Source organism: Aotus nancymaae, unplaced genomic scaffold, assembly GCF_030222135.1.
Source record: "Aotus nancymaae isolate 86718 unplaced genomic scaffold, 86718_ANA_hifiasm-v0.15.2.pri h1tg000046l, whole genome shotgun sequence".
NCBI lineage: Eukaryota > Metazoa > Chordata > Mammalia > Primates > Aotidae > Aotus > Aotus nancymaae.
The window spans coordinates 20,621,510-20,648,462 of NW_026988460.1; the positions used below are offsets into that span (position 1 = coordinate 20,621,510).

The window sequence follows — 26,953 nt, forward strand, 5'->3', positions numbered from 1 at the left end:
GGGACGTTGTTGGTGGCCTATCCAGCACTCACTTCCCCGCTTCCTACTCAGATCTTGTTGGGTTTTACCCTCTCTCTCCACCGCCTTGATGGAGTAGCAGACTCCACTCTGACTGGTGTAAAACCATGACAGTCTCCCTTGCCACAGTGACTGAGGAATGGGCATGTGAGGCTGAGTTTGGGCCACTGAAACATGATGGTATCTGGGAAAAGGCTTCTTGCTCCTGTGGGTGGGCCATGGAAGCCTGCTGGTTCCTGCTCCCTCCTGTGCTGGATGTAAATGAGGAAGCATCTGGCCTCAACTGCTCCACTGCCACACTACTGTCAGAAAAGAACTCAGCTTGGGCAGAGGTCGACACTGTGGAGGGCAGTGTGGCGACACCTAAGGAACCTGGACCCTTGATGGCCCTGAAGAGTTGCTATATTGGCTAACCTTGAAGGTGTCAAGCCTGCAGCCAACACATTTGCTTTTTTTTTTGAGACTCTGTTGCCCAGGCTAGAGTGCAATGGCGGGATCTCCGCTCACTGCAACCTCTGTCTCCCGGGTTCAAGCGATTCTCCTGCCTCAGCCTCCTGAGTAGCTGGGATTACAGGTATGCGCCACCACACCTGGCTAATTTCGTATTTTTAGTAGAGACGGTGTTTCTCCATGTTGGTCAGGACTCGTCTTGAACTCTTGATCTCAGGTTATCCACCTGCCTTAAGCCTTCCAAAGTGCTGGGATTACAGGTGTTGAGCCACTGCACCCGGTCCACACCCACACATTTCCTTATTGTGAATCCACTTGGAGCTGGGGGGTGTTGTTACCTGCAGCCACAAGTATCCTCAGAAAGAAGTGCTCAGAAAGCTCTCCCTGAATGAATGCCACAGGTCAGTGGCCACGGGCTGAGAGCCACCAAGCATATCCCTACAAACCTTACCACCCACACTGGTTCCTTCCTACCCCACCGTAACAGACATTCAGACTGGATGCTTTTTTTGAAAAACCACAGCAGTCACTTTATTCTTAAGTTTGCACTTTACAAAACCACAAGGGAGAAGTCCTTGAGGGGGAGAGAGGGGTAGGGGGTTAGGGAGTGGGGGATGGTAAAGAGATGGAAGAGGAAGATCCAGAAATGAAGCCCCCCCAACCTCATCTTGAGAACCAAGCGGACTAGGCCCCAGGCCAACCCAGCAGGGCTTCCTATGTCCTGGCTGTACAGAGCTAGGCAGGCCAAAAGACCTCAGAGGAAGGGCCACAGTCCTCTAGAGACTGCCACCATTTGAGGGACAGCCACAGGCCAATGCTTCCTGTGCCCAAAGAAGGAAGTGGGCCTCCCCTCCCCTCCCCTCCCCGAGAAGGCAGCCTGAGGCAAGGGTGAGGGCTACCCATCCAGCAGCTTCAGGATGCTCTCACGCTCCTTCAGAGTCTTCCAGGCCTGGTCCTTTTCTTTCTTGGTGGGAGTCCGTTTCTTCTGCCGGGCAGCCATGATCTTGCGAAAGGCATCCATGACCTCATTGTCAGCCATGCGCACCCGCTGCCTGAGCTCCTGCCGGCTTACCTCCTCCTTTGCCAGCCTGTTAGGGACCAGCCAGCCAGGTGTCATGGTCAGCCCACCTCCAGAGAGTGGTCCCTCCCTCTTCCAGACTGAGCTTACCCACCAGCCCAGGCTGGCACGCCTGTGGATTGTTTCATACAATCGTGACCAAAAAGCAGTTACTGAACCACACTTATATGGCATAATTTTAAGCTCTTGAAAAATTAACTCATGTTGATCATGGGGGAGGCTGTGCACACGTAAGGATAGGAAGTATATGAGAATTCTCTGTACCTTCCTCTCAATTTTGTTGTGAACTTACAGCTGTTCTAAAAGAATAAAGTCTTGGCTGCACATGGTGGTTTACATCTGTAGCCCAGCACTTTGGGAACCCAAGGCAGGAGATCACTTGAGCCCAGGAGTTCGAGACCAGTCTGAGCAACATAATGAGACTGTCTCTACAAAAAATTAAAAAAATTAGCTGGGTGTGGTGGTGCACATCTGTAGTCCCAACTCCAAAGGGGCTGAGGACTGCTTGAGGCCAGGAGTTCAAGGAGTGAACTATGATCATGCCACTGCACTCCAGTCTGGGTGACAGAGCATGACTGTGTCTTTAAAAAGAAAAAAAAGATCTTAAAAACATATACGGTAGGCTGGGTGAAGTAGCTCATGCCTGTAATCCCAGCACTTTGGGAGGTGGAGGAAAGAAGATCATTTGAGGCCAGGAGTTTGAGACCAACCTCGGCAACAGAGCAAGACCTTGTCTCTAAATAAAATATACATATGCATACACACACACACACACACTCTCTCTCTTTCAGTTAATCCTCCTAACAACCCTGCAAAGTATGTACTATTATTCCTATGTTACTAGTGAAGAAAATGAGGCTCACAAAGGATCCCCGGATCCCACAGTTAGTAAGTGGGAGATCTGGAGCAGGCTGGGGCCAAACTCTTGTTTTTAAACACTGTTCTTTAACAGGTGCTCCGGTGCCAGCAGAAGGCCTGCTTACTTTGGCATCCATATTCCAGAGCCCCCTAAGGGCGTAGGCAGCCTGAGGTGAACAGGAGGTGGGTGAGACACCAAATTAATCCCTCTGTATAGGATGTGATTTATACATTTCATCGATGGTGGAGCTGGAAGGTTGCTTAGCAATTGAGTCCAGCCTGCCAGTTTTCCAGAAGGGGAAGCTGCTGCTCAGGCCAGGGGGTGCTTAAGGCCTTGCAGCTGCTCTGCAGCAGGATGAGTGCTATGCTCTGGTTTCCTAAGAGCCGCAAGCCATTTCTTCATTGCCCATTACTTCTTTTTTTTTTTTTGAGACAGGTCTCACTCTGTCACCCATGCTGGAGTACAGTGGCCTGATCAAGCTCACTGCAGCCTCCACCTCCCAGGACCAAGTGATCCTCCCACCCCAGCCTCCTGAGTAGCTAGGACTATAGGCATCTGCCACCATGCCTGGCTAATTTTTAAAAATTTTTGGTAGAGATGAGGTCTCACTACATTGCCCAGGCTAGTCTTGAACTCCTGAGCTCAAACAAGCCTCCTGCCTCAGCCTCCCAAAGTGCTGGGATTACAGGCATGAGCCACCAGGCCCCGCTAGGGCCCATTACTTCTGTAACTGCACATGCCTACTTTTCTCTCTTCTTCTGTCTCTCCTCCTTCTCTTAGTGCCTCTTTCACCTGTGTTTTCCTCTTCTCATCCTTCAGAAAAAAACATGAACTATTACAGAAAGAGGCTTCGATTCAGCCATGGGATGAAGTCTCAGCTTGGCTGTTTACTGAGTGTGTGACCTTTAGCAGAGCACTTCACTTCACTGGGCCTTTATTTCCTCATCTGGTAAACAAGGAAAATACCACCTCCCTCCTGGCACACAAGCCCCTGGCACACAGTAGACACTCCGCATACATTAGTCACCCTTATCCTTAAATACCCTGGCAGCAGCTTGTCAGTAACTACCTCTCCTTTTAATGGCACCTGTCTTTACTGATCATCTACTAGTAATCTGCAAGTCCTTTGCTCTGCCTCTCTTGCTGGCCCCCAGCACGATGTCTGGCTAAGAGACGAAAAGAATGGCCAAATGATTAGCTGGGCATGGTGGTGCATGCCTATAATCCCAGCTATTTGGGAGGCTGAGGCAGGAGAATTGCCTGAACCCGGGAGGAGGAGGCTGCAGTGAGCCGAGATTGCGCCACTGCACTCCAGCCTGGGAAACACAGTGAGACACTGTCTCAAAAAAAAAAAAAGGCCAAATGAATGAGTGTGCCCTGACCCGTCAGGGCCCTGTGAAGTCAAGACATGGCACTTGCTGGTGAGACGTAAAGAGACTTGCTTGGGTTGCTTCCCTATGTCTTTAACAAAAGGGCAGCTATTCCACAGTCTCCCTCTGGATGTCACTTACACCCTTGTTGTGATCAACGCAGGACAAGATGGATGGGAGCTGACATCAAATGAATGGCAGGCACTGTGGCGGATTCCCTAAAGAACGTGTCCTAAAACACTGATCAATTTCTTCTGATGAGCAAATAAAAATCACAGATCCCCACAAAATGTTAACAGTTAATCAGTCTAGGTGGAGAATATACTGATGTTTATTATATGAATCTTTCAGATTTTGTGTATGAAATTTTTCATAATAAAACTTTGGGGAGAAAAAGAAAAGAAGCATGAAAAGAAAAAATAAATCACATAACAATGTGAATATCGGTAACACTACTAAACTATACACTTAAAAATGGTTAAGAGGATAAATTTTTTTTTCTTCTTTTGAGATAGAGTTTTGCTCGTTGCCCAGGCTGGAGTGGAATGGTGCAGTATTGGCTCACTGCAACCTCCGCCTCCCAGATTCAAGCAATTCTCCTGCCTCAGACTTCCATGGGCATAAATTTTATATTATGCCTTTACCACAATTAAAAAACCAAACCAAATCAAATCAATCGATCAGTCACAGGTACCTGAGCCCCACTCTGTGGAACTGGAATTTGTTTGAGAAATACCTGGTGGACTGGCCACTACTTTTTTTTTCAAGGCTCTCCAGGTGATTTAGAGGACAGCCAGGTTTGGAAAGCCTGTTTTAAAGCCCCTGGAAGGTGACCAGCTGTGGCCATGGCCTCCAAGGCCACCCCCAGGACCGTGCATCCTGCTTATACTCACCTCAGCAGATCATGCTTCTTAGTGCGGTTGTGGGCACTAAGTGCCTTCAGCTCTGCCTGCCGTTTGCGCAGTTCAGCAAGGACCTCATCCTCGGAGTCCTCTGCGGGGCGGTCCTCAGACTCCAAAAGGCCCTGGGCAATTAGCTCCTCCTTGATGCGGCTCTCTAGGGACTTAGTATGCGGCACACTGCATGGGGAGACAGGCCCCTGTCAGACTCAAGAGCCAGCTTGGAGGAGGGCCCACTGTGGAGGTTCCCAGGGCTTCCCAAGGTCAGTGAACACCTGCCTTTCTCTTTGAGCACCCCCTCTGTATCTATCCAGATGTAAAGGGAGGGACAGACACATCTGGTCTGGTTTTTAAATACAAGCAGCATGTATCCACTGTCCAAAAAATATGGAAAAACTTGTAATGCCAACAACCCAGAGAGAAGCACTATTATTTTGTTATATGTTGTTATATATATTCCAGATTTTGTTATACATTATCCCTAATCTTTTGCTACATATTAGTCCAGGTTTTTTCCCCTATGTGCACATATTTAAATATATTTTAACTAGGCTGGGTGTGGTTGCTCATGCCTGTAATCCCAGCACTTTGGGAGGCTGAGGCGGGAGGATCACCTGAGGTCAGGAGTTCAAGACCAGCCTGGCCAACATGGTGAAACCCCATCTCTACTAAAAATACCAAAGTTAGCCAGGTGTGGTGGCAGGCACCTGTAATCACAGCTACTTGTAGGCTAAGGCAGGCGAATCGCTTGAACCTGGGAGGTGGAGGTTGCAGTGAACCAAGATCGTGCCATTGCACTCCAACCTAAACGACAAGAGCGAGACTCCGCCTCAAAAAAAAAAAAAAAAGGAAAAGAAAAAAGAAATATATTTTAAGTAAAATAGGATTATAATGTCTGTACTGGACTACAACTAACATTTTTCCCACTTGGCATGCCATAATTTACATCTTTTCATGTCAATGAACTATATTTCTCTATACTTGCAACTATATGATTAATAATTGTAAGTTATTTCATCATATGGAGTTATGCCAATTTTGCCAACCAATCCCCTTCAGTGGGACATTTAGGTTATTTATGATATGAACAGTTCTGTGCTGAACAACCCTGCACTCAGTCTGTGCATGCAGACACGCTGGGCCAGCACTCACACTTGAGACTGCTATTGGGCTTCACCTAATTGCCCCCAGTCTCCTACTGATGAGGATCCCTGCTCCCATGCTGAAATGGACAGAAGCCAAAAGAAATGGGGGCCAGATTGTGGGGTGTGGATAGGACACCACTCACCTGAAGGGCTTGTTCTGATTGCGAGGGGAGGTGCTTGCCCCGTCAGCCCCTGATTCTTTTCCAGACATGTCAGGAATAGGAGAGTCCTCCATAGGGGAAATAATATTTTCCTAGAAGACCACAGAAGTGGGTGGAAGGAAAAAGAGCTGTTCCACTTTTCTGCTCCTTTCTGACCTACACCAATAGTCTTCACAGACTAGAAATATCCTTTTATCTTTCCCATCCCACCTACTCTGGGAGGCCTTCACATACTGATCCCAAATTGCTTTGATCATTCTAGAAATATCTTTTATTTTTGTAATGATATGAAAAAAAAAGAAATACAGAAGAGAAATGATTAATACTCAACAATGGTAATGAACAGCTAAGATTTGTGAAGTGTCTGCAATGCACCAGGCACTGTGCTAGGCCTGCTGTGGCAGAGGTGCTATTGTCTGAATGCCATGCTCTCCTTTCCTCTGCAGCAGCTGGGCAATGCCTGTCCAGCTGCATTACATTTCCCAGGCTCCCTTGCAAGGGGGTATGGTCATGTGACAGATTCTCTCTAGGGGAAAGTGATCAGAAGAGATAACAGCCACAGCTAGGCATGGCCCAAAAGGCTTCCTTCACACACTCCTCCTTGCTCTTATTCTGTGGGACTGGAGTGGCAATTACACCCAGAATGACCCTGTGCAGACTGCAAGGCCACCGTCAGATGGGGTCCCTGTCTGATGATATGAGGTAGAGACCCGCCTCTTCCCCTAACTTAGATAACTTGGAACATGAACTCAGACTGTTAAATGAGAGAAACTATTGTGTTTCAGCCAGAACAGAAGACTAAGGCTCAATGAGGTGAAAGAGTGTGAGGGTGTATCTAAGGTCAACCAGCAGGTGTGAAGACAGGGACCCTGAAGCTGGGGTTTGAATCCTGCTGTGTGAGATCTCAAACAAACAGTTCCCTTTTCTGAGCCTCGATATTCTCACCTGTAACACAGGGTTAACCATTGTCCTGGCCTCCAGAGGGAGGATGTGTATAAAGCACCCCCAAAGAGCTCAGCCCTTAGCCAATGCTCAGCAAAAGTAACTGTGGAGTAGAGGCTACCTTTGGGAGAAGTTGGAGAAAAGCAGGGACATGAGAGGGACTGCTAGGATATAGTAATGTTTCATTTTGTAATCTCCAGGCTGGTAATACAAGCTCATTTGTGAAAATTGTACGTTTATGATCTGTGGACTTTTCTATTAGGTTGGTACAAAAGTTATATATTATTCCCAATCTTTTGCTATATATTAGTCCAGGTTTTTTTTTTTTTTTTTTTTTTTGAGATGGAGTTTCGCTCGTTACTCAGGCTGGAGTGCAATGGCGCGATCTCGGCTCACCGCAACTTCCGCCTCAGGGTTCAGGCAATTCTCCTGCCTCAGCCTCCTGAGTAGCTGGGATTACAGGCGCACACCACCATGCCCAGCTAATTTTTTGTATTTTTAGTAGAGACGGGGTTTCGCCTTTCACCATGTTGGCCAGGCTGGTCTCAAACTCCTGGCCTCAAGTATCTACCTACCTCAGCCTCCCAAAGTGCTAGGATTACAGGTGTGAGCAACTGCACCCAGCCTGCATCTGATTTCTTAAAATTCAATGCTAAGATACATGTTAATTTTCCTTTTGGTCAGCCTCACCATAGGTTTAGCAATTTTCCTTTTTTTTTTTTTTTTTTTTTTGAGATGGAGTTTTGCTCTTGTTACCCAGGCTGGAGTGCAATGGTGCGATCTCGGCTCACCGCAACCTCCGCCTCCTGGATTCAGGTAATTCTCCTGCCTCAGCCTCCTGAGTAGCTGGGATTACAGGCACGCGCCACCACGCCCAGCTAATTTTTTGTATTTTTAGTAGAGATGGAGTTTCACCATGTTGTTCACCAGGATGGTCTCGATCTCTTGACCTCGTGATCCACCCGCCTCGGCCTCCCAAAGTGCTGGGATTACAGGTGTGAGCCACCGCACCCGGCCCTAGTCCAGGTTTTTACTTTTGCACCAACCTAATAAATGTATGATATATTCCAATATAACACATTAAAACACAAAGTAATGTTTTGAGTTGGGGTGCTCACCTCCACCAGGGCCTGCAGGAGGCGCTGCGTCAGGGCACCAAAGGGGCACCCATCTTCTGGCTGCTCGTGCTGGGCCTCAGACTTCTTCAGCAGGGCATCCACATCTAAGCGGGCACAGGAAAGGAGGGCAGGTAGGCTGAAGTTCTGGAACTCAAATCCTGACCTGGGGTTGGCAGGGAGGTGAGGGGCCTACCTTTAGTGTCCAGTTCGGTCAGTGGCCCCATGAGGCCTTTCTTCTTGTCAGCCACAGCTGCTGCCCGGGCCCCATCCTTCTGCTCCTCCAGCAGGTCCTCCTGGGCCCAGCGCTGGGAGTAATGCTTCCCCAGGGGTGGGATCTGTGGGAAAGATGGTACCTGGCCCTGAGTGGGTAAGCACTGGCCAGCCATGCTTCATTCATTAATTCACTTATCTGTCTTATTTCTCTCTCAAGTCCCTAGGTCCAGGGCCAAGCCCAGTGCCAGGTACAGGTAAGAAGGGACAAAGAAGATAAAACCTCTACATTCACAGTCTAGTAAGGGAGACAGGTCCAAAAAGAACCAAGACACACATACACAGAAACCAATCTGAAACAATTCCCAAGATAGAAGATGCAGAATACTCCACATTCACAGATTGTCTCAGGTCACAGCAATTGCCTCTTGAGAGAAGCAGGTCACAGGTGACAGGGAATTACCGTTTGTATTGCTTGAATGTACTACTGCTGTCTCTAGGAACTACTTTTTCAAATAAATTTTTAAAAAATCAGGTAAGTGACGTGAAAGAGGTAGATCAAAGTGTTGTGGCAGCACAAAGGAGAGACTCACTTTCTGCTGGGGAATCTGAAAGGGTGCTTTGGTGGAGGTAATATGAGATCAGGGCCTTGAAGGGTGAGTCAAGTCTGTCAAGGAGAAAAGAGATTGCCAGAGGCACAGAGACCAGCAAGGAGCCTGTGGTATCCTGGGATGAGGGCAAGGTACTTGGTAGGACCAGTCAACACAGCAATGAAAAGGAGTATGGCCGAGAAAAATGGAGAGGGGCATTGGAGCTGTGCCACCAAGGACTGAGACGCTTGGACTTGATCCTGTAGGTAACAGGATGAAGAGAGGCCTAGAAGCAGCACCATATCATGAGCACATCTGATCATGACAGCTGACCTTTGGGAGCATTCTCCCTCAACATTTTTCTGTATTTTCTAAATTTTATTTTCATCATGAAAACAGAGTTTTATATCTTCTTCTTCTTCTTTTTTTTAATGAGAGGGAATCTCACTTTGTTACCCAGTCTGGAATACAGTGGCGTGGTCTTGGCTCACTGCAACCTCCCAGGGTCAAGCGATTTTCCTGGCTCCGCCTACCGAGTAGCTGGGATTACATGCGCACACCACTATGCCCGGCTAACTTTTGTATTTTTAACAGAGACAGGGTTTCACCATGTTGGTCAGGCTGGTCTCAAACTCCTGACCTCAGGAAATCTGCCTGCCACAGCATCCCAAAGTGTGGGGATTACAGGGGTGAGCCACTGCGCCTGGCTGAGTTTTATATATTAAAAAAAGAAGAGGCCCCGTGTGGTGGCTCATGCCTGTAATGCTAGCACTTTGGGAGGCTGACATGGGCGGATCACAAGGTCAAGAGATCGGACCATCCTGGCCAACATGGTGAAACCCTGTCTCTACTAAAAGTACAAAAATCAGCTGGGTATGGTGATGCGTGCCTATAGTCCCAGATACCTGGGAGGCTGAGGCAGGAGAATCGCTTGAACCTGGGAGGCGGAGGTTGCAGTGAGCTGAGACCATGCCACCGCACTCCAGCCTGGTGACAGAGTGAGACTCAAAGAAAGAAAAAGGTTCTCTCCAGAGGCCTCGAAACAGGAAGAAAGTTAAGGGGCTGTTTGGATAAAAGTTGATGAAGTCTTGGACCAAAGCAGAGGGGATGGAGATAAAACAACATGGGCAGACTTCACTAAGTAGATGCTTGAGGGTGTGGTGACCATTTGGCTGGGGTAGAGGGGAGGCAGTGCATGGAGAAAGCTGAGTTTGGGCCTGGGTGTCTGGATGCATTGATGGAGCAGACAGAAGGCTGGGCAGGGTGGGGGAAGGAAGATGATATATAGCTTTGGTAGCTTTAATTCTCAGGCACTCTGAGCTCTCTTGTTCTGCACCATGTCTATCAAAGCCCAGGATTTCTACCTTGTAATGCTCAGCCTCATCTTCTGGGGGCTTCAGTAGCTCCTCAAGTGTGCGCACCTCCTCACTGGTGATGTCAGCACAGTAGGGCTCCACTGAAGCCCAGAACCTGCAAGGAGAAGCAGATCTTGAGTGGGCACCCCTGCCCCACCTGTGCCACCACCAGAACCTCAAGGCCCCTATGTTCTCTAGCCCAGGACCTGTTGGGGGCATCATTTTTGGGGATCCGTGGCACGTCGATAGGGTCATCAGTGAATTCATATTCCTGGATCTTGGGCTGAAGGTTTTTGGATTTGGGCCGTCCTGGGCCAGGGCCTGGCCCATGTCCCGCCTTCCCTTCCAGTTTCTGCTTCTTGGGCTTCCCATGTTTGGGGGGAGCTCCAAGTTCATGGTCTCGACCCAGCTTCAGGAATCGTCGGTCACCTTTCTTATCCTGCCAGTCGGTGAGGATCTGAAATTTACAGAAACTGTCACTGAGGGGGAGAACAGAAAACACCAAATATCTCTTTCCTCTAGTGAATAAATTAGGATCTAGAATCTAAGGAGGCTCCTGGGTCTCTCCCCATCCTCTTTTTACCTAGTCAACTCTTACTCATCCTTCAAAATTCAGCTCATTTTCTATGCCTGGCCTCAAGACTTTATTCATATACTTCTCATCATCTTATTCACTTGTTTGTCTGTACTCTGATTCACCTCTGTATCACCCATGCCAGTTACATACTGTTTAACAGAAGAGTCCTCTCAGCAAACCTTCACTTTGATTTCACTACTACTGAGATGCCTTCTCTGAATCGGTTACCCAGGTTCTTAAGATGCTCAAATACAACTTGTGTCATAGCCTTCCTCAAGGAGCGTCCATGGATTCCCAGGGACAAGTTAATTCCATTCATCCTTTTAGGTCTAGTAAGTCTCTGGCACTTCATATCTCCACTGTGGACTCAACTGTGTTGTTTGGTCACATTGGAATAACCATCACACCTTGTCTCTTCAACTAGACCATAAGCTACTGCAGACCAGAAAGCCCATCTTAACCATCTCTGTTTTGCAGGATACAGCATAGCGCCTGGCACACAAGGCTCAGGGGATGTTTATGCTGTGAATAAAGTAATCAGAGTAGTGAATGAATAACAACTGAAGTGCTTACTTAGTGCCTGGTATTGGGCTGAGCTTTTGTAAAAATTCTTTCAATCCTCACAAAAGCCCTAAGGTAGGTCCTATTATTCACCCCACTTTGCAGATAGGGAAACTGATACTCAGAGATGAGGCAATTTTCTCAGAGTCACATAGCTAGGAAATAGCAATGCCAGCAAGTGCTTATGCCAGGATTCAAATCCAGGTCTCCCCATTCCAGTTCCCTAGTACTCCTTACCACAACACCACAAGTATGTACCTGACTTTCTCCCTTTCCTAGTTGGCAAGCTCCAGCTAGGAGCTAGCATAGGACCCAGAACATAATGACTAGCATAGGACCCAGAACATAATGGGGGATGGGGTGTCAATAAAAGCTTAGTGAATTAGAAATCTTCCAATTTAAGAGGATCATGCATAGTCTTATTTTTTGTGTCATGCAAGCCCAGTTTGGGTCTCTCCCCCTCTCCCCACAAACCCCTGTACCCCAGGTCTCAGTATATGGAGCAAACTCGATGACCCATCCCATAACTTGTTGCAGTCCATCTCTGGTGACAGACCCTCTCTGGGGTATCACCTGGGTTTCGGCCTCAAGCACGCGCAGGCGCCGGCTGGCAGAAGACAGCAGGGTCTCAAGCTCTAGCTGCAGGGTGTCCAGCTCCTCAATGCCGATGCCATCGTCCTCAGAGCGCGCCAGCACTGCCGTGTAGCGGGGACAGACCTTCAGGTGATCCACAGACTTGAAATCGTGGAACTGCAAGGGGCAGTCTTTCAACTCACTCATGGCCCAGGATATGGGGATCCTGTGGAGCTGGAGAGGACAGAGCCATTGATGGGGGACAAAGTAGTTTGAAAACAAGGGCTTCTTACCTCCAGGGACAGCCTCAAGGAAGCCAGAGTTCAGTCCCTTCCTGACAAGATTGATGGCACAGTTCCTACTCATAGGGCACTTAACTTGTGCCAAGCTAGGTGCAGAGCACTTTATCAGCCTATCTCACTGAACTTCTCACTTAGCACCATGAACAGGGACCACTGTGATCTCATTTTTACAGAGAAAGAAACTGAGACTCTGTAAGAGTGGGCATGTGCCTATGCTTCCAAGATGCAGTTTGAACCCTGCTAGTCTTGAGTCTGCACCCCTGATCACCATGCTATACTGCTATGCCTTGCCTTTCTGATGCTCTTTCTTTCCCTTCTTTTTCTCTTGGGTTCTGCTAAGACTGAGTTCCAAGCAACCCATTCTTACCATGTTCTCTGGGACTCTTAGCCTCTTCTTGTCTTACCACACTCCACATTTCCCACTTCTCTAGTCACTAATAGTGGTTTAGAACGTGGGCTGGTAAGCCAGACAGACCTGGGTTCAAGCCCAGGCTTTACCATTCTCTACTTATGTGCCCCTTAACATGCTATTTGACCTTTTTTCTTTTCTTTAGAGACGGAGTTTCGCTCTTGTTGCCCAGGCTGCAGTGCAATGGCATGATCTCGGGTTACTGCAACCTCCGCCTCCCGGGTTCAAGCGATTCTCCTGCCTCAGCCTCCCGAGTAGCTGGGATTACAGGCATGCACCACCACACCCGGCTAATTTTGCATTTTTAGTAGAGACGAGGTTTCTCCATGTTGGCCTGGATGGTGTCGAGCTCCTAACCTCAGGTGATCCGCCCGCCTCGGCCTCCCAAAGTGCTGGGATTACAGGAATGAGTCACCGTGCCCGGCCTATTTGATCTTTTTGAGTCTCAGTTTTTCCATCTGTAAAATGGGAACAAAATAAGTCTTGGTCTGTTTCCCCATTAAAAGTCTGAATCTGAAATGGGGATAACAACAGTACCTACCTCCCTGGGATGGTCTGAGGATTAAGAGATGATGCCAGTCAAGAGCCCAGTTCAGTGCCTGGCACAGAAGAAGTGGGACTATTTAATGGTTGGCCCCGCCCGGGGGTCGCCCCAATATCTCGCCTTCAGAGTCCCTGTTCTCCAGCGACACCCTAGCGCGACCCCCGCCCCCTCTAACTCCTCACTGCTGCCTCTGGGGCTGCGGGAGGGGGCGGGGAGTTCCGGTCGGTGAGAGCAACCGCCCCGGAACTGGCTATGGGCGGGCCCCTTGCAGTTGACGCGGGGGCGGGGAGTCAGCGAGGGCGAGCCTACTGGGATTTGCGGGAAGTAGGGAGAAGGTGGGCCTCGAGCAAGCCCACTAGGGGAGGGGAAGGGTGCGGGTGGTAGGCCTCAGGCGAGCCCCAGGGCACAGCCCGGGGCGGGGGGCGGGGCTTGGCGGCTGAGACCTCGGCGCTGCAGTTAGCCCCGCCGAGCCCCAGGAGCTGCGGGTAGGAGGGGCGAGAGAAAGGATAGGGGCACAGAACCGGAAGAAACGAAGGGCTCCTCCGCTTCAGCTTGTCCTAATTTGGTGCCCAACTTGAGGCTCGGCTGTACCATTGCATGTCTAGGGGGAGGCTATGGCAAAGGCGACAAGAAGGCCGAAGGCACAAGCGAGAGCTGCACGCATACCTGGAGAATCTTGAGTAGTAACCCGAGTGCAAGAGTTTAAAAATACCGAGAGAGCCCTAGCTGTAAAATTTCCGGGAGGCCCAAGCGTTCTAGGCGCTCCCTACCCCGCTCAGAGCATGGATGGTACCGTCCGGAAGTCAGGGCGGAGACCTAGGCTGCGCTTCTCGTGAAAGGGCAGGCATCGCGGGGCTGGCCACTTCCGCACTTCCGCTTTCCGGTCCATCCAGCGCCCGCGATGGTGAGAGAGCCGGGCCCCCAGTTAGGGACCCCGTGCTGTTCAGCCTCAGGGCTGTGGGTCGGTGGGAGATGTGGCTTTGCCGTGGGGGCCCAGGGCCGATGGATGCCGGGGGGTGTGGGGACACAAGGGTGGAAGAAAGAGGGCGGGGCGGGGGCCCGAGGTGAGGAAGGGGTTAGTGGGGGTACTCGCTGGTATGAAGCGGGCCTTGCTGCTTCACGACCAGCCTTTGAAGCAGGTAGGGACTTTTCCTGAGCCCTGGAGGAAGCCGGAAGTGGGGCCTCCTAGGGCTTGTTGGAGCGTCTTGAGGGTACGTAGTCGGCATCTTAGCCCGTCGTAGGGCCAATGAGGCGTGTAGCAAGGCCACCTGCCTATCCACAATGGAGCGTCACTAAATACGCCCTTTGTCCTCTTCTGCTTTCCTGACCCTACAGTTGCTCAAGGCAGGCGGCCACAGTTCTTCTGGAGGTGCCAAGAGTGGGATAACCACTGTTGGTACCTCCAGCCCAGCCTCCACCCCACTAGAGGATCTCTCGTGTTGCTTCCACACAGGCCCTTCCTAGTCAGAACCGAACTGTGTCAGCCTTTGTGTATGCTAGCTGTCATACTGTTCATTCCTTCCTTCCTGGAAGTCCTCCCTTTTCATACATGTGGGCATTCCTGGGATTTGACTTTGGACACCACCTCCCTCTTCGCCACACCCTCCTTGGTGATACTGATCTCGTCTCCTGGCTTCGAAGACCTTTGCATTCTGGTGACTCCTAATCTGGCTTCCCAACTCTCTTTCAGGGTTTGTTTGAATATTTTGAAACGATATTGAAATTAGATCTCTAGTTCAAAACTCATCTTCCATTCTAAACTTGCTCTTCCCCCTGGGTTCCCTATCCTGGCAAACTTTGTGACCTCATATGTCAGCTAGAAATCTGGATTTTTTTTTTCTAATGGAGCACAGGCCTCTTCATTTTTAAAAATTCAAGTTTATTGAGTATTACATGAAACTACACCTTTTTTTTTTTTTTTTTTTTTTTTTTTTTTTTGGGACAGAGTTTCGCTCTTGTTACCCAGGCTGGAGTGCAATGGCTCGATCTCGGCTCACCGCAACCTCCGCCTCCTGGGTTCAAGCAATTCTCCTGCCTCAGCCTCCCGAGTAGCTGGGACTACAGGCGTGCACCACCATGCCCAGCTAATTTTTGTATTTTTAGTAGAGACGGGGTTTCACCATGTTGACCAAGATGGTCTCGATCTCTTGACCTCGTGTTACACCCGCCTTGGCCTCCCAAAGTGCTGGGATTACAGGCGTGAGCCACCGCGCCCGGCAAAACTACATCTGTTTTATTCATGAAGGGACAGGCGTCATGGAGCCAGTCACCCTTTTTAGGTTTACTGTCTATAAGTGTTGACAAAATCTTGCTGGATATGGTGGCATGTGTCTGTAGTACCAGCTATCAGGAGGCTGAGGCAGGAGGATCGTTTGAGCCTAGAAGTTTTAGGCTGTAGTACACTGTGATCACTCCTGTGAATAGCTACTGCACTTCATCCTGAGCAATATAGAGAGAGCCCGTGTCTTAAAAAAAAAAAAAAAAAGCCACGCTGTGTAACCACTACTACAACCAAAATATAGAACATTTCCATCAGCCCAAAAAGTTCCCTCAGGCCCTTTTGTAATCAGTCCTCTCCTTCCCAGCCCCAACAACCACTGATTTTTTTCCCCCGTATAGTTTTGCCTTCTTCAGATTGTCATATAAATGGATTCTTTAGTATGCAGGCTTTTAAGTGTGGCTTCTTACCATAATACATTTGCGAGTCGTCCATGTTGTGTGTATCAGTAGTTATTTTGAATTGCTAAGTAGTAGTTAATTGAATGGACCAGAGTTCGTTGGAAGTTGTTTTTCAATTAATTCCATTATCTTCTACATCTAATGTCAGTCCAAAGCTTATGACACTCTTTGCTTGTGATACTCTTTACTTGTTATAGTGTCTGCTGTATGTCTCACTTCCCTCTCCAGATCATTCTCCACAGAGCTACCATGCAGCTGCAGTCATGAACTTCCTCCTCAGAAAGCCCCAGTAGTTCCTTACCCCCTTAAGAGAAAAGCTAAACTTGGTAGCCTGGCATTCAAGATTCCCCATGATCTCACCCCAGCCTACCACTGCAGCCTCATTTAGTGAATCTAAAATGCTTCTCATAAATAGAAACATTGTACTTATTACTACTCTGGAACTCTTGATGTCCTTTTTTGTCACTCTAACCTTAATTATTTCACTCACTCATTCATTCTACGGAAAATGAGTAGACACTGTACGTATATGTTAGGTATTGAGCTAGGGTGCAGACTATATAGCTGTGAATAAAACAGACGTTTGTTAACCGTGAAGTTTACAGTCTAGTAAAGAAGAAATCACTTTACAAAGGCATGAAGGAGGCCAGGTGCGGTGGCTCATGCCTGTAATCCCAGCACTTTGGGAGGCCGAGATGGGCCAGTCACTTGAAGTCAGGAGTTTGAGACCAGCCTGGCCAACATGGTGAAACCCCATCTCTACTAAAATCAAAAATTAGCCAGGCATGGTCGTGCACCCCTGTATTCTCAGCTATTCTAGTGGCTGAGGCAGGTGAATCACTTGAACCTGGGAGGTGGAGGTTGCAGTGAGCCAAGATTGCACCACTGCACTCCAGTCTGGGCAACAGAGTTAGACTGTCTTAAATAAATAAATAAATAAATAAAGGCCGGGAGTAGTCGATCATGCCTGTAATCCCAGCACTCTGGGAGGCCGAGGCTGGCAGATCGCCTGAGGTCAGGAGTTTGAGACCAGCCTGACCAAGGTGGTATAACCCCACCTCTACTAAAAATACAAAAATTAGCCAGGCGTGGTGGTGTGCACCTGTAATCCCAGCTACTTGGGAGGCTAAGGCAGGAGAATCACTTCAACCCACGAGAGGTGGAGATTGCAGTGACCCAAGGTTGCACCAATGCACTTCAGCCTGTGCAACAGAAGCAAGACTCCGTCTCAAAAAATAAAAATAAAAATATATAAAAAAATAAAAGATGATAAAAATAAAATCAAAAAATAAAACAAAGATGTTTTATTGTAAATTGTAATAAATGCTTTTAGGGGGAAGTCAGGAAAGGCCCCTCTAAGAGGCCTTCCTTAATTAAGCTGAGATCCGAAGGATGACTTAGGCAAAGAAAGAGGAGAAACGCCTACAAATAGATGGTCGAGTATGTGTAAAGCCCTGAGGTGGCAAAGAACTTGGTTGATGTGAGGACTGACCATTGCAGCTAGAAGCTAATCCCTCTGCTAAGAATGTCCTTATTCTGCTTTGTCTCATTATAAAATCTTAATCCCATTTGATCTTCAAATCAAAACCAGTTTCGTCTGCAAATATAGATTACTTGTAAGTCTAAATATTTCACATTTCATCTTCCTTTATATCATATTATTGTCTGTATATGTGTTATCCAGTTGATACCTGTCTGGGTAGCGATAGTGTTAATCATCTTTGAATTCCCAGTTAGCTCAGTGCCTGGCAAACAGTAGACCTATATATTTGTTGGCCTCATATACAGATTGAAGACAATCATTTATTCACTGGTATGTCTCTAGATCACTTTCTCAGCCTCAGCACTATTGATACTTGAGGCTGGATAATTGTTTGTAATGCATTGTCAGATGTTTAGTGGATATCTGTCCACTCAATGCCTGCAGTACCTCTCCCTGCCAAGTCATGATAGTTGAAAATGTCTCATCATTGCCAAATGTATCCTGGCAGGCAAAATAGTCTCCTGTTGAAAACCACCACTCTACACCTTGGAAGGCATCTCGAAGGCCTAGTCTGTTCAGTTCACTGTGGTGTCTTAAGAGCTTCACACCCTCAGTGCTACTTGACTTTGTGGGAGCTGGAATAGGGGATCAGTGGGTTTGGTGTGACAGATTTTGATCTTCTCTGCCCTTTGTGTTATTTCCTATAGACTGCCACTCTCCGCCCCTATCTGAGTGCCGTGCGGGCCACCCTGCAGGCTGCCCTCTGCCTGGAGAACTTCTCCTCCCAGGTTGTGGAACGACACAACAAGCCGGAAGTGGAAGTCAGGTAGGGAAGGACAAGTCAAGGTGGGGATGAGGGGTGCAGCACATAGATGGCTGCTGTCTGGAGGGTGCCATGAATTTATGTCCTGGAGTTGTGAGGACAACTGCAGTTGACATTTTGTCTTGGTGCTAGCTGAATGGTGATTCCTGATTTGGAGTTAAGAAAATAGGGTCAGCTGGGCGTGGTGGCTCATGTCTGTAATCCCAGCACTTTGGGAGGCTGAGGCGGGCGGATCTCCTGAGATCGGGAGTTCGAGACCAGCCTGACCAACATGGAGAAACCCCATCTCTACTAAAAATACAAAATTAGCTAGGCATAGTGGTGCATGCCTGTAATCCCAGCTACTCGGGAGGCTGAGGCAGGAGAGTCGCTTGAACCTGGGAGGCAGAGATTGCAGTGAGCCAAGATCTTGCCATTGCACTCCAGCCTGGGCAGCGAGAGCAAAACTCTTGTCTCAAAAAAAGAAGAAGAAAATAGGGTCAGTGGGTTGGCAAGACACAACCCAGGGGAGATGACAAGATTGCTTGACTCAAGGTATGACTTCTCAGAGTAGGGCTATTGATGAAGTCTCTCCTGTGGCATTGTTGAAAATACTGGTAGTTTAAGGAATGGTCAGATTATTTATTTATCTGAGATGCCATTTCCATACTTTCCTAATGTAAGGATCAGGGATTTTTTTTCCCTACCAGCCTAGACCCTCTGACCCCCTAATCCAAATACTCCATATTTTGAATGATTTTCTCTTATCTAGTTTCCATTTCATAAATATCTTTTTCCCCTTTAAAATTCAATCTAGAGGCCAGGCGCGGTGGCTCACACCTATAATCTGAGCACTTTAGGAGGCTAAAGTTCGCTTGAGTTCGGGAGTTCAAGACCAGCCTGGGCAATATGGCAAGACTCCATCTCTACCAAAAATATATACAAAAATAGTCAGGTTTAGTGGTGCATGCCTGTAGTCCCAGCTTCTTGGGAGGCTGAGGTGGGAGGATCTCTTGAGCCTGGGAGGTAGAGGTTGCAGTGAGCCAACATTGTGACAGTGCACTCCAGTGTGGGTGAGACCTTATCTCAAAAAATAAGTAAATAAAATTCAATCTGGTACATACGTAACTGAGATAAACTGGGTTACCACATTAAGTGATAACATTTAATTTTGAATTTTAAAAATAACTGATAAGATATTAGGATGTGCCCTGTTATATTTGCTTAATGTTCATGATTTCCAGTGGGCCTTTGAAAATGATACCAGTTTAGAGACAGCACACCACAATTAATTACTATTACAGATCTCTAGGTATTTGGAGACATTACCTTGGAACCTGAACTCATAGGGGTCTCAGAGGCAAAAAAAACAAAAAGAGAATCATTTCTGGATTGATAATTAAAGGAAGCCAAACTCTGTTTAATTTTAGTCTTTTCCTACTTCTAAGACAGGTATTCTCTCTGCATTTCTAAGTGGTATATTGGTTTGCTTGTACAGATTGAGTATCCCTTATGCAAAATGCTTGAGGCCGGAGGTATTTTGGATTGTGGAATATTTGCAGATACTTAACCAGTTGAGCATTCCTAATCCCAAATCCAAAATGCTCCAGTGAGCATCTCCTTTGAGCATCTTGTCAGCACTCAGAAACTTTCAGATTTTTTTTTTTGAGATGGAGTCTCATTCTGTCGCCCAGGCTGGAGTAAAGTGGTGTGATCTTGGCTCATTGCAGCTGCCGCCTCCTGAGTTCAAGCAATTCTTGTGCCTCAGCCCCCTGAGAAGCTGGGGTTATAGGGGTGTGCCACCACACCCAGCTAATTTTTATATTTTTAGTAGAGATGGGATTTCACCATGTTGGCCAGGCTGGTCTCGAACCCCTGACCTCAAGTGATCCATCTGCCTCAGCCTCGCAAAGTGCTGGAATTACAGGGATGAGCTACTGTGCCCAGCCAGTTTCAGATTTTGGATTTCAGATCTGCAGATTGGGGATATTTAACTTGTAGTTACTAAAATCAGCTGTCTTTTGTAAAGCTCCTACTGTGTGCCAGGCACGCTATTAGATACTTGACCCTTTTTTGATCTCTCTCAGTCCTTGCCAATGAAATAAGAATCAGAGTCATTTTACAGATGAGAAAATTGAGATTCCAACAGGGTAACTTGCCCAGGAAAGTAACAGAGGAGGCTGGATTTCAAAACCTTTTCGCCCTGACTTCAGAGCCTGTGCTCTTTCTGCTGAAGAACACACTCACTGGTCCCCATCTTGGAGCACCCCTGCTTGTGAGTCTTCTATTCCTTGGACTCTGTGGTGTCATAGTGATTCCAGGACTTGCTGTGGGGTCACTCTGATTGTTCTGTCCCTCTGTAGTACAGAGTACTCTGTGACATTCTGTTTTCAGGAGTAGCAAAGAACTCCTGTTACAACCTGTGACCATCAGCAGGAATGAGAAGGAAAAGGTTCTGATTGAGGGCTCCATCAACTCTGTCCGGGTCAGCATTGCTGTGAAACAGGTAAGTTCACCATGGCGGAGACGCAACATAAGGAGCTCTCTTTCAATCCAGGAGTCCCCATCTGAGAGATCAGTGTGCCAGATTCAGATGGAGTCTCACTCTTGTCGCCTAGGCTGGAGTGCAGTGGCACGATCTCGGCTCACTGCAACTTCTGCCTCCCAGGTTCAAGCAATTCTCCTGCCTCAGCCTCCTAGTTGCTGGGATTATAGGCGCCCACCAACATGTCCATCTAATTTTTGTATTTTTAGTAGAGATAGGGTTTCACCATGTTGGTCAGGCTGGTCTCAATCTCCTGACTGCAGGAGATCCGCCTGCCTCAGCCTCCCATAGTGCTGGGATTACAGGCATGAGCCACCGTGTCCAGCCAGTAGAGGGCAACTCTAAATTGTCAACAGGATAAAAACAAAACAGCATTATTAAATGCAGACTACATACTGTGTTCTACAGAAAGTTCTAACCCTGGGGCCTGCTTTCTTTGTTAGAATGAGAGATTAACAAGTGTTGGGAGGTGTTAAGGCATACTAACAACCAGCTGCAGAAGTCTTTCTTTAGAAATGTTGAGCGTTCAGGGCTGGGCATGGTGGCACGTGCCTGTAATCCTAGCTACTTGGGAGATTGAGGCACGAGAATCACTTGCACCTGGGAGGTGGAGGTTGCAGTGAGCTGAGATTGTGACACTGCACTCCAGCCTGGGCGACAGAACGAGACTCCATCTCAAAAAAAAAAGAAATGTTGAGAGTTCAGAAGGGAGAAACTTCAGAGATTGTTGGATGTTCAGTGTTATTAAAGCAGAGACCACCTAAGGTTATCTCTGACAGCCCAGGTGGTGCTGTAACACACTCTGGGAAATGTAACACTAGTGAAGTGAGAATGGGAAGGGCAGCTTGATGTATAGCTGTAGACTCTGAAAGAAGCGATAAAAGACTGTCAGAATTACCTCTCTGGAATGGGTCCTCATTAAGAGATGCCCCAAGATAGACCCTTGTTTCAGTTGGCAGCCAGGTCCCTTACTTCAGTGATCCTTCCGAGTATCAAACCTCACTGTCTCCTGGGAGCTTTGGAGAAATTGGAGTCAGAAGACCAGGCTACAGGGTGTTTTTGGCTTGGGTGTTGGCTTTAGAGAAACGTTTCTCCCTTGCATTCCCCAGGCTGATGAGATCGAGAAGATTTTATGCCACAAATTCATGCGCTTCATGATGATGCGAGCAGAAAACTTCTTCATCCTTCGAAGGAAGCCTGTGGAGGTGAGACCTTGTAACCTATAAATTTGCAATACCCAGGATCCTGCTACAGAAAGGCCTAGAATTGTTTCTAGAACCTGGATTGCTGCTCTTCCAGCTGTTTGGCACCGCTGCCTGAACTGAGAGTTGGCCTTCATCTCAGCTGGAGTGGGAAACAAGAGGATCAGAAGCCTAGGAAAAGTTGGGTCTACCTCAGCCATAGAAAAGGCAAAAAAGGGCCAGGCGCGGTGGCTCGTGCCTGTAATCCCAACACTTTGGGAGGCCGAGGAGGGTGGATCATGAGGTCAGGAGTTCAAGACCAGCCTGGCCAAGATGGTACCATCCCATCTCTATTAAAAATACAAAAATAAGCCAGGTGTGATGGTGGGCACCTGTAATTCCAGCTACTCGGGAGGCTGAGGCAGAGAACTGCTTCAACCCGGGAGGCGGAGGTTACAGTGAGCCGAGATTATGCCACTGCACTGCAGCCTGGGTGACAGTGAGACTCCATCTTAAAAAACGAGGCCGGGCGCGGTGGCTCACGCCTGTAATCCCAGCACTTTGGGAGGCCGAGGCGGGTGGATCACGAGGTCAAGAGATCGAGACCATCCTGGTCACCATGGTGAAACCCCGTCTCTACTAATACAAAAAATTAGCTGGGCACGGTGGCGCGTGCCTGTAATCCCAGCTACTCAGGAGGCTGAGGCAGGAGAATTGCCTGAACACAGGAGGCGGAGATTGCGGTGAGCCGAGATCGCGCCATTGCGCTCCAGCCTGGGTATCAAGAGCGAAACTCCGTCTCAAAAAAAAAAAAAAAAAAAAAACGAAAAAAAAAGGAAAAGGCAAAAAATATAAGATACATTGCTTATTCCCAGAGCCTACAGTCTAGCAGCAGAAAGAGCACAGTGATTTTTTTTTTTTTTTTTTTTTTTTTTTTTTTTTTTTGCTGGAGTTTTGCTCTTGTTGCCCAGGCTGGAGTACAATGATGTGATCTCGACTCACTGCAACCTCCGCCTCCCAGGTTCAAACCATTCTCCTGCCTCAGCCTCCTGAGTAGCTACCATGTGCTACCATGCCCGGTTAACTTTGTAATTTTAGTAGAGATGGGGTTTCACCATGTTGGTCAGGCTGGTCTTGTGACCTCAGGTGATCCACCGATCTTGGCCTCCTAAAGTGAATCATAGTCTCTTAAAGCCAGTTAACACTGGGTCAGTTGTTGCCTGACTTTGTACTTTACCCTTCTCCACAGACTCCTTGCCAAGTCAACTTAAAGCATCCCCACAACTACCACAGAGCAGGTTGTGCCATCATCAGATATATCAGGCGTGTTGGCCAAGTTCTTCCTCATCCTGAACCAAATTTTCTCTCCTGGTCCTAGATCTAATCTCTGCGGCCACCTGGAGTAAATAAAATTCCTCTTCCTCACATACGCCTCCAGCAGAAAAAATACCTTAATCCCACTCATCTTCCACATCATCTCTTTTCTGAACTAAATGTTCCCTGTTGTTTGATTAGATTCTTCTGTAACAAGACTTCAAGTGCCTTGACTCATTCTGAATGCAGAGCTGTTTGTGCCACAGATAGTCTTCCAGAGATGTCTGATACACACAGAATTCTCAACTGGGTTGAGTTGCTTGGATCCATCCTAGACACCCTTCCCCAGAGCAGGTGGGCTGCTGACTGGAAGGGTGTGTAGCTTGGGAGAAGATCACAGCCAGCGAGAAACGTGGATGAGTGGAGGACATGACCAGCTCAGTTCCCCTGGGTTGCTAATTCTCTCCTGTTCCTTCCCTCCTTCCTCCCTGCTGTCTTCTTTCCTAGGGGTATGACATCAGCTTTCTGATCACCAACTTCCATACAGAGCAGATGTACAAACACAAGTTGGTGGACTTTGTGATCCACTTCATGGAGGAGATCGACAAGGAGATCAGTGAGATGAAGCTGTCAGTCAATGCCCGTGCCCGCATTGTGGCTGAGGAGTTCCTTAAGAATGTGAGTATGGGCTTTTCTGCTTTCCTTCCAGTGGCTGAAGGATCTGGAGGTCATGTTGAGAACTTAGCACCTGGTGGGAAAGGGGTGCTAGCAGTGTGTTTATATCCGGAGGCCTCTAGAACCCCTAGAACACAGCAGGTTGCTCAGGTGCTTTGGAGCTAGAGGACCCCAGGTTCATCTCTGAGCGCTACAGGCATTTTCTCTATTTTTGGGTGTCTAGGATGTCTCTTAGTCTCTCGTAGGAACTTGGACACTCCTTTCTACATCTCAGGATGTTCACAAAGTCCTTACCTCTATCTAGTTCAAACCCTAAGTTAGGCAAGTGAAGTCTGCATGTGAATTTTCCAGGAATACAGGACAGTTAATCATGGTATAATTCCACTTCTCAAATAGACTTCAGTACTTTCCTTCAGCATCTGTTTCTTAGGCTTAAAGTCATGATTCCTTCAACCTGTTTTCCATCACTTGCATGGCCTGAGTCCTCCAGATTCCTCTTACATTGTTTATGCCTTTCTAATCGAAAGTACTGTAGTCATCTGAAGAGGTAGAATTATTTACATTGGTAACTGATGACATAATTCTTAGTTGTTTAGATATTCGAGACATGCCTTCTTTTTTTTTCTCCTTTTTCTAAACAATCTTTGGTTTGTTGACATGTTCCACCCAGAGTGGCTGTGATCTCTACACAGTAGACTTAGTGTATACTCTCACCAGTGAGTGCACACCCAGTCCAGAAGGAGCTCAGATTGCTAAAAATGGAAATTATACCTGCTTCCCCTGGGATTTAATTATACTGAGGGTGGCTAGCATACAAAGTAGCTGTGCTGTGTACACAGATCAGCGTGGTTGTTGAGCTCAGTCAGTTGTGGAGGCAAACAACCTGTGTGTGAATCCAGGTTCCACCGCCTACTCAGGCATGTCACTGAATTCTCAACTAAGCCTCAGTTTCCTCAGCTGTGAAATGAGGATTTGGTAGTTAATATGTATCTTTCAGAGTGGTTGAGCATTAAATGAGACCATATGTGTAAAATATAGCACCTGGTACATAGTAAGCTTTCCATGTATTGCAGTACCAAAATTTTATGTCCAGGGTACTAGGAGGCCTCTAGATTGAACTGGAAGGGGAAAACAGCTCTTGTTCCAATTGAATATTTGGCTCACTCATTCAACAGTCATTTACCTATTTGTGATAATTACATCTCATAGAATTAGACACCTAAAAAAGCATGTTCACATGTCCCATTTATTACTGAAAACAATTTTTGAGTCAGCTATTATCATCATTTTACAGATGAGTAAACTGGGACTCAGGAAGTAAAAGCACCTGTCCAAGGTCCCTCAGCCAGTAAGAGGAAGAACCAGAACGTGGAGCTGGGTTTTCTGACTCAGAGATCTAAGATAGTACCATAACCTGTGTCAGGGGTCACAAATTCAGGTGCATGCAAAGGTCAAGTGGCTGTGGAGTGGGCTGAGTGTGGAGTATGGAGAGGGCAGGGTGAGGAGCTGCTGAGCACATGCCTCATCTGCAGGGGCTGGTTCCCACACAGTTCTAGCCCATTGAGCCCCCAGATTTGGATTTGTATATGGCGTCTCCCATGTTTTCAAGGTTGGCAACTAATTCATATAAACACCACGTGGGCCATACAATACTCATCTTTGGACTAGTTTCAGGCATGGGCATTGGTTCACAACCTTTGGTCTCTAAAATGTCCAGGACTGTCTTAGGCAGCATGGGGGACCCTTGGGGGCAGAAAACATTTCAAGGGCCAGATCATCCAGAGCTTGACACAAAAGTACCAGAACCTGGATCCTTCTGCACTTGGCCCTCTGAGTCCCAAAGCCCCTTGCATGTGAGCCCCCATGCCTAAAGAAAGCAACCTCAGTTCACCGAGCAAGATGCTGGCAGGGTTTCTAGCAGCTTCCATGCCAGGGCACAGGGGAGCTGTGGAGAAGCTCTCATGGCTGTTACTTTTTTGCTGCCTTATCTAGTGCTAGGCTTAGGGCCAGTGCCCGTAGGTCACTTCTGAAAGCTGACTGAATTAGAGTAAGACCACAAGGTGTCCCGGGACCCAACTCTGCCCCTCAGATCTGAGCACAATGGCAGCTCTCAGTTCATGCATTTCCTTAAAGCAGGACTACCAGGATGCAATAGTAACCACCATGTTCTGCCTCTTGGTTCTTTTGACAGTTTTAAACCATCTGGCTGGATCTTGTGGCCTTCCCCCTCAGACTCCCCATGTCTCCATGAAGGCGTCCTGGAGTCACTCCCTAGAACAGCAGCGGCGGCAGCAGGGAGCTGGGCTAGGGTGGGCATTTGATATGGGAGGTGGGTGGTGTGCTTGCTAGCTGGGCAAGAAAGCAGCAGTGGACCTGCCCCAAGGCCACACGTGCCTGGTCAGGCTGGCTTCTGATGTTCAGTCCCCTGGGCTGGGACAGATTTTTTTTAATGTCTTGAAACTTAAACTCTGTGCTTAGAGGAGACTGTAACCTTTTTGTCTTTTTTTTTTTTTTTCTTTTAAACAAACAACCTCCACCTCCAGTGGCTGTGACTGGTCCCAGTGATTGTCCCTTATTGGTTGCTGTGGGTCTGGGCGGGCCTGGAGCCCAGAAGGCGACTATTTTTCCTCTCCTATGTCATCCCACATGGGGAGGGAGGGAGGTTTCAGATTCCAGTTCCTCTCCTTTTCTCTTTTATTCCGAAGCCTCCTTGGGCCCAGTATAAGTGGTGGGAACCCTCTGCCAGCTTCCTGAGTTCTGCCTGAAGATGGCCACCCAGCACTGGTTGGGGACAAGGGCCAAATTGGTGACCACCAGTCATGCCTAGGACCTGGAGCCCAAAAGCCAGGCAACCTCTGGCTATAGGGGCCATTGGGTACCCTCCCAGTTGAGAGGGGCCGCTGTTTCGCCTTGTCTGTCAGTGCACTGCCTGCCGTAGGTGGCAAGGTGAGTCCTCCTCCAGAGCTTCCCAGCCGGGTCCTCCTCCTGCCTGCTCTGGCTCCTCTGCTCCCATGCTAGCTGTCCCTTTTCTAATTCTGGTGGATCCTCTCTCCCCTAATTAAAGTCTCTTTTTGCCCCTTTGGGGCTGCATGAGGTCTATGCTCTCTGTGTTT

At 47.9% G+C, this 26,953-nt stretch overlaps 2 protein-coding genes across 4 annotated transcripts; one reads left to right on the forward strand and one right to left on the reverse strand.

Annotated features, from left to right (window-relative positions):
• Positions 1-972: 972 nt before the first annotated feature.
• Positions 973-13,429, reverse strand: TADA3 (transcriptional adaptor 3). Its single transcript, XM_064361974.1, has 9 exons — positions 13,159-13,429; positions 11,907-12,140; positions 10,402-10,652; positions 10,205-10,310; positions 8,234-8,375; positions 8,041-8,144; positions 5,963-6,072; positions 4,669-4,854; positions 973-1,556 (listed from the first exon to the last, which is right to left on the reverse strand). Exons 2-9 carry the CDS (start codon positions 12,111-12,113, stop codon positions 1,364-1,366), a joined length of 1,299 nt encoding a protein of 432 aa, XP_064218044.1. The 5' UTR covers positions 12,114-12,140; positions 13,159-13,429; the 3' UTR covers positions 973-1,363.
• A 530-nt stretch (positions 13,430-13,959) lies between these two features.
• On the forward strand, positions 13,960-26,935 carry ARPC4 (actin related protein 2/3 complex subunit 4). Of its 3 annotated transcripts, none has more exons than XM_012471679.2 (6): positions 13,960-14,065; positions 18,031-18,149; positions 20,520-20,631; positions 21,780-21,875; positions 23,673-23,843; positions 26,032-26,935. In XM_012471679.2, exons 1-6 carry the CDS (start codon positions 14,063-14,065, stop codon positions 26,035-26,037), a joined length of 507 nt encoding a protein of 168 aa, XP_012327102.1. In that variant the 5' UTR covers positions 13,960-14,062; the 3' UTR covers positions 26,038-26,935. The 3 variants fall into 3 exon arrangements, with proteins under 3 accessions (XP_012327102.1, XP_012327092.1, XP_012327111.1); XM_012471669.2 differs by lacking the exon at positions 13,960-14,065 and adding an exon at positions 14,242-14,372; XM_012471688.3 differs by lacking the exons at positions 13,960-14,065; positions 18,031-18,149 and adding an exon at positions 18,189-20,400.
• The last annotated feature ends 18 nt before the right edge of the window (positions 26,936-26,953 follow it).

Coding starts and splice junctions, on each gene's coding strand:
- TADA3 (XM_064361974.1), bottom strand. CDS start 12,113: ATGAGTGAGTTGAAAGACTGCCCCTTGCAGTTCCACGATTTCAAGTCT. Junction 10,653..11,906: donor TGCTTGAGGCCGAAACCCAG/GTGATACCCCAG, acceptor TGTAAATTTCAG/ATCCTCACCGACTGGCAGGA. Junction 10,311..10,401: donor AAAAATGATGCCCCCAACAG/GTCCTGGGCTAG, acceptor TTCTCCTTGCAG/GTTCTGGGCTTCAGTGGAGC.
- ARPC4 (XM_012471669.2), top strand. CDS start 14,259: ATGAAGCGGGCCTTGCTGCTTCACGACCAGCCTTTGAAGCAGGTAGGG. Junction 18,150..20,519: donor AAGCCGGAAGTGGAAGTCAG/GTAGGGAAGGAC, acceptor TTCTGTTTTCAG/GAGTAGCAAAGAACTCCTGT. Junction 21,876..23,672: donor TTCGAAGGAAGCCTGTGGAG/GTGAGACCTTGT, acceptor CTTCTTTCCTAG/GGGTATGACATCAGCTTTCT.